Raw genomic sequence first — 11,208 nt, 5'->3', positions numbered from 1 at the left:
AACAACACACACAAAATGCTGGTAGAACATAGCAGGCCAGGCAGCATCTATAAGGAGTACTGTCAATGTTTCAGACTGAAACGTGGACAGTGCTTCTCCCTATAGATGCTACCTGGCCTGCTGTGTTCCACCAGTATTTTGAGTGTTATTGGAATTTCCAACACCTGCTGATTTCCTCCTGTTTGCTTTTTAAAGTCAAGCTGCATCCGTGGGAAGAGAAAGAGTTAATATTTCAAATGGAATACATCAAAGCTTACTGCTTTTCTTCTCAAAGATGCAGCCGAGTTGTTCAGTTTTTTTCATCGTTTTCTATTTCTACCCTATGTCATCTTCACCTCATACCCCTTGGCACCTCTTCATCCCAGCCTACACCTACCCTTGCCAACTCTTCCCCTCAACCCTGTGGCACCTTCAATCATCATCACTGCGTCCTCCTTGCCCTCCTAATCCTTTGCTGGTGACACTGTTTCACCAACAGATCCCTTCCCCAAACCCGCACCGCGTCACCACTTTTTCCCACCCCAGTAAGTCCCTTCCACCTCTTGTCCAAATCAGGCCGAAATATCACGAAGTAGTACTTCTACTGAAGGGAAACAATCTTTAGGTGGAAACAATGAAGTTAATATTTTCCACATTATGCCACCGCCATCTTGGCACCTCCTCTGCCGGTTTCCAAACGCTTAAAGCCATCAGACAAGATCAGAGCTAGCCCTTTCGGCTCGTCGAATTTGTTTGCCGTTTGATCCTAGCCGATTTATTTTCGCTCTCAGCCCACTGCCACCTCCTCCCCTCAATCCACATCAACGCCGCCGCCGCCTCCTCCTCCCACTCCGGGCTCCGACGTCACTGAGCACCGATCACAGCCAGTACTCGCGAGAACGTAGTGGGCGAGTTCACGCGAGAGTCGGCCGGCGGTTGAAGCCGGCGAGGGAGAGCCGGGGAAAGAGTAACCGAGTGGCGGCGGCGGCGTCCGGCCCGATCATTCCGTCCACAGCCTTCGATTTGCCCGACCAGCGAGAGAGAGTGGAAAACAGGAGGATTTTAAAACAAAATGTCTGAAGTCGAGGAGAAGTCGAACTCATGCCCGACTGAAGGCCAGGGAGATACGGCGGGCTCACCGCCCGCGGAGGGAGGCGAGGACAAGGTAAGCGACTGGGGTGGGGATAGTCGCCGGTGTCTGGTGCGGGGCCGGGAGGGACGTCTCCGGGGAGGAGCTGGGGTGTCCCGCCTGTCGGCTCAGCCGTCAGTCCGATCCCACTCCGAGCCTGTTTGCTGCCGGTTTTGTTCCGCCAGGAGCGGGCGGCCACATAAGACAGGGGAGACCCGACGACATTTACTGGCTTCTCCCGCTGGTCTGTTCCCTCGGACCACCCAACTTCTGCTGCTACTTCCCACCACCATCGCCCCCAACCCTCTCGTCGAACAGTACCACCCACCACCCGGTCTCCTTAGCCATCCTCACCCCTTTCCCCTGGGAGGAGGGGAGCAGGGAAACGACCAGGTCCCCGCGGAAGGCCGGATGGCGGTGGTAGCGCAGGCGCATGCTCCACTCCGCGCTTTCCCTCCTTTGTTTGAAAATGAAAACAACCGCAGATGCTGGAAGTCTGAATGAGATAAGCGAATGAGTGAAACGTTCAGCAGATCGTGCCGCATCTGTGAAAAGTAAAACAGAATTGACTCTTGAGGTCGAAATCTCTTCGTCAGAATTGAGAAGTGGAGAGAGAAATTTAATGAAATAGGGGAAGTCTCTTACGAGGAGAGAGAAACTAGTGTAAACCTGGTCAATGAGTGAATGGGAGCAGTTAGGCTAAAAACGTAGACAAAGGAACCAGAGTCGTTCACTATCCCGACAGCTTAACGAGCTTCTTGATTGTCTCGTTCTGATAAATGGCCTGTTCCGAGCAACATGTAGCCCAGAAGCATCTGTACTATGCTTCACACGCTTCGTACATCATTTCACGTTACTCCCCACGCGTCTTTTATTCTCTTTGCAGTTTGTTTCCATACAATATATTTTATCACGATGCCTCAATTGCTCTTATTCCACATTTCTAACTTCTGAATCCTGTGATTAGACAGTTAAACTCTGTTGAGATTTGCATGGCAATGATTAGATTGACATGAAATTCACAGAGCATTGATAAAATATCCTGCATGAAGGTGAAGCATGAGGTCATTTACTGAAAGTTCTTTGGACTTCTGTGGTTAATATTTTCCCACCTTTCAATTTTGTGGAAATGATCAATTTCTTCATTCCACACAATTATTGTTCATAATCTTGCTGCATATACTATTTGATTCCCTTTGTGAATGTAATCACTTCTTAGGCCGCAGTTCTCTGTTCCCAGACCAGGGAAATTACATTTCATTTTCTTTTACCAGACCCTTGTAGCTATCATTAAATCAGAATAACTATTTCTAAATAGGACTATGTTGGTCTTGTCTAAATGGTTACTTGTTTAACCATTTCCTTCGTTCTCTGGATCATCCTGACAGTTCTATACTGACTCCAAAAGGCATATTCTATATCATTATCCACATCAATCTCCTCCAGAATGCTGTAGTTCATCTGATAATGCTTTCTATAAAACAACTTATGGTTAAAATATTTTGTCTAGTCATTGAGGGAAAACTAGTTCTGGCAGTGGCTGTATGTTTATATACTGGGTTGGTATCAAAGAATAACATGATCAGTAGTCAACAGCTGAAGAAGTCATTGATGTCCCACTTTCATATAGAAGAGCACAGTGCAGGTCCTTCCGCCTGTGATGTTGTGCCAACCTTTTAACCTACTCCAAGATCAATTTAATCCCTCCCTCCCACAGAAGCCTTTCATTTTTCTTCCAACCATGTACTTAATCTAAGGGTGTTTTATGTGTCCCTAATATATCTGCTTCTACCAACACCCTGCCGCTCTGTGCAATAAAAAAAATACTACCTCTGACTACCACTCTTTTATAATCACCTTATAAGTATGGCCCCTCATACTAGCCATTACCACTTGTGAAAAGGTGTTAACTGTCCACTCAATGCCTCATCATTTTGTACACCTCTGCCAAGTCTCCCACTCATTTTCCATTGCTCCAAGGTGAAAAGCTCTTAACTCAGTCTTTTTCTCATTAGAGGTTCTCTAATCCAGACAGCATTCTGGTAAATCTCCTCTGCCACATTCTTCCTATAATGAGGTGACCAGAACTGGTCACATTATTCCAGGTGTGATCTAAGCAGAGTTTTATAGAGGTGCAACATTAATTCAGAGCTCCCCAACTAAAGCTCAACACACTATAAACCTTAACCAATGAATCAACTTGCATATCATCTTTGAGGGATTTATGGACTTTGTCTCCAGGATTCCTCTGTTCCACCACACTTTAAGAATCCTGTTTGAACTCCCAGCTGCTACATCTTAGTCCAGTACTGCATTTGTCGATGTCCTGTTGTATCCTACAAAAACATTCTACACTATCAACATCACTAACCCACCATTCCACTTCCTTGTTGAATACCTTTATTATTATCACATCCACGTTCTACCTTGATCACTTTTTTGCCACTTTTAAATAATCACTCAGACTCATGAGGCATGGCCTGCCCCTTATAAACCCATATTGACTGTTGCTAATCAGACTATGCTTTTCTGTATGCTCAGAACCTGTCCCTGAGAATCTTTTCCAGTAGTTTGCTCACCACAGATGTAAGATTTTTTGGTCTATAATCCCCATGGTTATCATTGTAGTTTTTCTTGAATGAGGAATTACAATTATCATCTTCCTATCTTCTGGTACTACACTTGTGACCAGTGAAAACACAAAGATCATTGTCAACAGCACAGCTATCTCTTCCCTCCCTGCCTGTAGTAAGCTGTGGTATATCCATCCTGTCTGACCTGGGGACTTAACTATCCTAATGTTTTTTGAAAGTTCCAACATTGCCTCTTTCTTAACACTGACATGCCCAGTACAGTGCCTGTTCGACACTGACTTCACATTCTAGCAAATACTGGAGAAAAGTATTATTTTAGGTCTTCCCTTACCTCCTCTGTTTCCTTATTATCCCTAATCAGTCATACCACAACTCTGGTCATCCTCCTGTTCTTCATGTTAGTGTAGGACACCTGAGAGTTTTTCCTAATCTTACTCACCAAGGCTTCCTTATGCCCCTTTCTAGACCCTAATAAGACATGGGAGTGGAATGAGGCCATTCAGCCCATCGAGTCTGCTCCGCCATTACTAGCTGGCTGATCCCAGATCCCACTCAACCCCATACACTTGCTTCTTGCCATATCCTTTGATGCACTGACCAATCAGGAAGCTATCAACTTCTGCCTTAAACATACCCATGGTCTTGGCCTCCAACATAGTCTGGCAGAGCATTCCACAGATTCATCACTGGCTATATAAAAAAAAATTCCTCCTTACTTCTGTTCTAAAAGGTTGCCCCTCAGTTTTGAGGCTGTGCTCTTTAGTTCTGGATAGGAAACATTCAACATTCACCTGATCTAGTCCTTTCATTTGGTAGGTTTCAATGAGATCTCTCCCACCACCACCACTCCCCTCAAATTCTTCTGAGATCCAGTGAGTACATGCTCAAATCTGCCAAACACTCCTCATGTGTTAACACGTTCATTCCCAGAATCATCCTTTACAGAAGCAATGCTAAATTTTGACTTATTTCAACTCATCATTAGTCTCCAAGAACCTGAAACCTTATCCTTAATAACGGACTCCAGCACTTTCCCACCCACTGAGGTCAGGTTAAATGGCCTATAATTTCCTTTCTTTTGTCTTCCTCCCTTCTTAAAGAATGACATTTGCAATCTTCTGGTCCTCTGGGACCATCCCTAGAATCATTTGATTCTTGAAAGATCATGACCAATACATCTGTTATCTCTTTAACAACCTCTCTCAGCACTTTGGAATGTAGTCCATCACATCCTCCTTAAGACCTTTGAGTTTGCCTAGCACTTTTTCCTTTGTAATAGCAATGGCACTCGCTCCTGCTCCCTGACACTCATGTAACTCTGGCACACTGCTAGTGTTTTCCACAGTGAAGACAGATGCAAAGTACCCATTAAGTTCATCTGCCATTTCTTTGTCCCCCTTTACTACCTCACCAGCATCTTTTTCCTGTGGTCCAATATCAACTCTCACCTCCCTTTTAGTCTTTATATAACTGAAAAAAAGACACTTTTGGTATCCTCCTTTATATTATTAGCTAGTTTGCCCTCATATTTCCCTTATAGCTTTTTTTTTAGTTGCCTTTTAGCTTTCTTTTCATCCAAATTTCCACTTACTTTTGCTACCTTATATGCTCTTGGCATTTATGCAGTCCGTAATTTCCTTTCTCAACCACGGTTGCCTACCTCTGTCATTGAGAACTACTACTTCTAAGGGACGTATCTATCCTGGCCTTGTAAACTATTCACAGAAACTTCAGCCATTTCTGCTCTGCCGTCATCCCTGCCAGTATCCTCCTCCAGTCCACCTCTCTCATGCCCCTGTACTTCTTTCGTGGCTCCCTATATTTGCTGTTCAAGCCCCACCCATTTTCTTGCTTTTTTGCAGAAAAATCCCCTGATATAAATTCTTTATTATGTTATTAGATTCTTGTTTGGAATTTGACCCATTTATCCTAAATTTAGCTTCATTGAAATAATCTCATATCTATTTAGAGCCTTTCCCTGTTGCATTTTATAATCTTTATGGGTAGAATTTATATTTTGTTTGTTACAATGAAGGTAAACTCACAAGGTAAAGTTGAAACTGGTGTCATTTCTCAGCTCTTTTGTGTAGGTGATGTGTTTGTACATTACATTATAGAATCCTGACTGAAAAGCAGATAATGTCAAGGTTTGAGTGTGTCATTGATTTGGAGCTGAGAGCAGGGTTATGGCTAGTACTCAGTATGATGGTTGTAAAATGCAGATTATTTCTAATCTGTCAATATGTGTTGATAACAAATTTCAGTAACAGTTGTGAGGTATGTATTTGGATAGATTTAAGGTGACATATTGAGATAGCAAAGCAATCTTCTCAGAATATTAATACATAATAAGCAAAGTCAAGAGACTATAATATTTTAGGAAGTCAATGTAAGTATCAGGGTTTATTTCTAGCAACATGCTGGAAGAACTCAGCAGGTCGGGTAGCATCCGTGGAAACGTTGACTGTTCATTTGTTGCTCCAGCATGTTGCTTTGACCCCAGCATCTGCAGAGTATTTTGTGTTTGGGGTTTATTTCTGCTGGATGGAAAATGCAGCTCCAATCCCTACCTTGCTTCTCATCCAGTACAAGCCATTTTCTAATTGTTCTGTGTTGTCTCCTTCATTTATTTATCCCAACACAGTGAAAATTCATGGAGTTCTTGTGCTGCTATTTTTGCTTTTTTTATTCCCCAAGCCAAACATACCTTCAACTTCCTCTTTATCCGAGATAGGAACTTGCTTCTTTTTCAATACTTTTACCTGTTATGATAACTCTGTGTTCACTTTCAACTTTTTTGATTGTTTCCCTAATAGGCGCAAACATGCTTTTCTGATCCTTGTATTACTGGATGGTGTTAGTAGATCTTGCTCCTTTTGACATTGATTTACCTGCTTTAAATCTCTTGACTTTCTTTCTTCAATAAAACAGTTTTGTATCCTCTGCTCTTACTTCACATCCTCCTATTTGTTTGCATTTTCCCATGCTGCATTTTTCAGTCTTGCGGCTAAGTTTCTTTTCTTACTAGTACAGAAAGGGTTTCTTCATAATCATAAGTGCTGCCCTAGTAAATCTATGATTAACCATCTCATTATACTGCTTGTCTAACTGGATGAACAGAAACCCCCTTTAGCTAAATATTGGGAAGCCTGCTTTTAATCCCAGCCACACTGATTATTCCCTGATGGATGATCCCACCCTTCTTGGCCTGTGTTTTGAGACTGGTACTAAAGTGATCAACATCTCTTTTGCCCTGTGAGCTTCCAATCATGCATTTGTTCTTTAACTAGTTTTATAACATTGTTCTTCTTGAACTGCCTTTAATCTGTTAAAATTATAATGCTTTACTTTAAACATTTTGTTCTTATTTTTTGATTGCAATTTCTTGGCTAGCTCCTTATACCACCAGCTTCATTGTGTCCAAAACTCTGCTATTCATATGATAACTTGTACCATGTATCATTCCCCCTTGTTGACCCCACCTTCGGTGTCGATTTGTTAACATTTATGTAAGATTTTTCTACAACCCACTATTTCTCACCATCAGCACATCCCTACTCACCTTCCAGCTTTGCTGTTGTCCAAAATCTGTGCCCTGATTCTCTGAGTATCATTATTCTACCAAAGGTAATATTGTCTAGTTTTGCAATCCCCAGATTTTCAGCTTTTTAAAAAAATAATGTTCTTTCACTTCTCTAGCATAACACTCTGGCTCACATCTTAGTGGGGCATTTAATTATAGTGGAATTTACACCAAGCTGTGTCTAGTTCTGGTTGCCATTTAAAATGAAGGAGCTGTGGAGAAAATGTTTGATAACAAAAACAAAAATGGTTAAGAACAAGAGAATTTGCTAATTTTTGGTGAAAATTAAATAGAGATTCTAAACATTGCTACAACAGCACCTTGTACAGCACCTTATTCTGTCTGGGTAGTCTCCAGCCTGGTGGCAAGGACATGCATTTCTTGAACTTCTAGTGGGCCCCCCCCCCCCTCACCGTTCCCCATCCGCTTCTCCCTTTCACCTTTGCTTGGATTTTCAGTATCTGCAGGTTTTCTCTTGTTCACCTTATTTTCCTGCCAGCCCATCACCTCCCTCTGGTGCTCCTCCCCACCCTCCCCCATCTTTCTGGCCTTCTGTCCTCTCCTATTAAATTCCCTCTTCTCCAGCCCTGTATCTCTTTCACCAATCATCTTCCCAGTTCTTTACTTACAGTTTCACTTATCAGCTTGTGTTTCTCCCTCCCCTCCCCCCACCTTTTAAGTCTACTCCTCATCTTTTTTTCTTCAGTCCTGCTGATGGGTCTTGGCCCAAAACATCAACTGTATTCATTTCCATAGATGCTGCCTGACCTGCTGGGTTCCTCCAGCATTTTGTGTGTGTTGTTTAGAAAATAATTAACCTGTTTATTTGCAGTGCATTGCAATGGAAGCTTTTTGGACTGACTTGATATATAGCAATTAAGAAGAGAGCTGAGTTAAACTCCAATGCGATCATTTTGGTTAGGTCAAAAAACTTTGACAAATCCACTCATTACATCAGAGCTTCATTTAGAGCCCAATTGCATTATTAATATTTTTATGAACTATTTTTCTTCAGAATTTAGTTGCTTTGCCAGTTTTAAATGCACCATTGCACAGTACTCTAAATGGCATTGGCTTTGTCTCTAGCACATGTATTGCAATGAAATTGTCCTCAGACATTTCTTATATGTTCTCTCTAATAGAAGGAAAGTACTGAGGAAGCATTTACATTCAAGATGCCAAAGCCAGAGGTTAAAGAGGAAGATCCTGCCTATGAAGAAAAAATGGTAAATATAGTAAAGAGCATAGAGCTGTTCAGACAAGATTCAATTATCTGGTGTTTACTTTTTCTTCCTCTCAAAATCCTTCCTTTGAGTATTTTCAGCATTTAATGTTAATGGAAGATTATTAATTCATAGTAGATACTCTCTTCTTTGGCTGTCCATCGATTTCGATGTTGACTGAGGCCTGGGCAGGGTTGTATGGAAGACCTGCAGTTGCCCATTCTGCTGGTCTCCCCTCTCCGTGCCATCGATGTTATCCAAGGGCCGATACAGCTTGGCACCGGTGTCATTGCAGAGTAATGTGTGGTTAAGTGCCTTGCTCACGGACACAACACACTGCCTCAGCTGACGCTCAAACTAGCAACCTTCAGATCACTAGACCAACGCCTTAGCCACTTGGCCACGATTAACAATTTATCAGCAATACTTAATCAAGTGACTTTTAACTTGTATTATCACAATATTTGTAGGTAAGGAAAGCTGATTTCTAAACATTAGCATTTGACAGATGTCATTTTTGATTACATTGGGATTGATTGATCTCTAATAGAAAGGATTTACCTGGAGCATTGCAGATAGTTTTGTCCTGCCTGTTTTGGGATGGATATTCTTGCATTGGAGGCAGTTCATAATAAAAAAAATTAAGATTAATTCATGGTATGAAGATGTTGTGAACAAAGGTTGGGCCGACATTTGTTTTAGGAAAATGAGAAATGATCAAACTGGGAAAATATTCAGAGGAGACTTGGCAAATGTTTTTTTGTGTGGAGGGGTATAAAACCAGGGGTAAATGTTTCAAAAAAAATTGAGTCAATCTTGTAAGGTGGAAATAATAAGGAATTTATTCTCTGAGAATAACGAGACCTCAGAATTTTATATAGCAGAGATCATTAAAAGTTGAGTTACTAAAATATTAGACTAATATAAACTCATTTTTAGTTTATAAGGAAGTAGAGAGTTAGAGGTACTGATGGGGAAATAAAGCTCAGGCCATTGGATGAGCCTTGATCTTAGTAAATGGAAGAGGAGCTTTGGGGACCATTTGCCTTTTCAAAGTAAATTTATTAAAGTACAATTATGTACAAGCCTGAGATTTTCTTGCAGGTATACTCAGTAAATCCAAGAACCATAAAAAAATCAATGAAAGATGCCATAGGGTGGGCACACAACCAATATGCAAAAGGCAATGGACTGTAAATATGAAAGAAAATAAAAATAATGATAAATAAATATCAAGGACATGAAATGAAGAATATTTAAAAGTGAGTCCATAGGTTGTGGGTATAGTTCTGTGATGGGGCAAGCGAAGTTATCCCTACTGGTTCAAGAGCCAGGTGGTTGAGAAGTAATAACTGATCCTGACCCTGGTGGTATGGGTTCCTGAGACTGCTGTACCACATTCCTGATGGCAGCAATGAGAAGAGAACATGACTTGCATGGTGGGGGTCCCTGGTGAACTATGTTGCTTTCCTGTCTGTTGTACTTTTTCAAGTTATTCAGATATAGTACCCTCTTTATTTTTCCCACCAAAATCCTGTCCTTTCCTTCCCCCACCTGCATCTTCATATTAAAAAGAAGTACAAAACACGTTGGTGAGGGTATTTTAGGATTTCTTAAACCCCTTTTTTATTTAAAGTTTCTACTGAATTACAATGTTTTCTCCATTTATACTTGAATGATAGCTTGTAGTATTCAAATATTCTCACCCTGACCCCTCTCAAAGTTCCCTTTGGAATGAATGTTAGTATCTGACATACGAAGGCCAGTTGAATTATACAAATGTGATTTGGAATGTTATGTTTCAAAGTAGTGTGAATAGTAAACATGTTTCGCATATGCTCAGTAGAGGAAGGGTCTACATCATTCATTGTTAGCTTTACAAGTTTTCTGAACCTGGAAATATGGTCACCTGCAGTGGCTACGCAAGTGTATGAAAATGTAAACATAATTAATACCAAATAGGCTTACATGCTGCAGTATAAGTGGAAGTGACTTTCTCAGGGATTTTTTTGTTGCCATAACTACAAATAATCCATCCTGGTTACAGGGCAGTCTGATGTGGGCCAGATAGTTAAATGTCCCAGTGCACAGTATATTTTAATTATTAGCTTAAATTGTATATTTTTCAGTATCACAAGAGCTAGTGTGAAGATGATTTGTGATTTTCTCTTTCAACTTTTGTCCTTTTATTTCATTTTCAGACAATGGTCCAATTAAGACATCTCTAATAATCTATTCGGCATAGTTACAAAAACCGGCCTTTTGGTCCACTAATTTTTTGATGTCCATCAAGTACCCGGTTTTACACCAATCCTTAATTTTTCCTGCTTTTCATTAGATTCATCCCACTTATCCCATATTTTACCTAACACTTAACACTACATTGAGGTAATCTACAATAGCTGATTAACTTATCATCCTGCACTTATTTATAATATGGCAGGGAACCAGAGCATTTGAAAGAAGCTAGCATGGCCTGAGGAGAAAATGCATTCTCCAAATTGACAGCACCTGAGGTCAGGACTGAGCCCAGGTTGCTGTTAATGCAGAATTCTAACAGTAGTACCACTGGTATGAATTTTTTTTTTCTCAAGAAGGGTATTTTTAAATAAGCTGAAAATGGTTGGGTCTGGAACACTAGCCTGAAAATCTGCTATAGAGGAGTCCAATGGGTTGACCAATGCTGCAGCCATCTTTCTT

The 11,208-nt window shown here is 41.1% G+C and overlaps 1 protein-coding gene across 1 annotated transcript in view; it reads left to right on the top strand.

Moving 5' to 3' along the window:
• The first annotated feature begins 875 nt into the window (after window positions 1-875).
• Window positions 876-11,208, top strand: part of LOC132391755 (SWI/SNF-related matrix-associated actin-dependent regulator of chromatin subfamily A member 5) — a 54,122-nt gene continuing 43,789 nt past the window's right edge. The window contains exons 1-2 of the mRNA XM_059965332.1: window positions 876-1,144; window positions 8,428-8,511. Of these exons, the coding sequence (XP_059821315.1) occupies window positions 1,052-1,144; window positions 8,428-8,511 (177 nt within the window). The 5' untranslated portion in view covers window positions 876-1,051. The remainder of the gene's footprint in view (window positions 1,145-8,427; window positions 8,512-11,208) is intronic.

This window comes from Hypanus sabinus, chromosome 3 (genome assembly GCF_030144855.1).
Source record: "Hypanus sabinus isolate sHypSab1 chromosome 3, sHypSab1.hap1, whole genome shotgun sequence".
NCBI lineage: Eukaryota > Metazoa > Chordata > Chondrichthyes > Myliobatiformes > Dasyatidae > Hypanus > Hypanus sabinus.
Note: the sequence above shows the minus strand (reverse complement) of the source record. Positions and strands in the feature narration are given on the sequence as shown.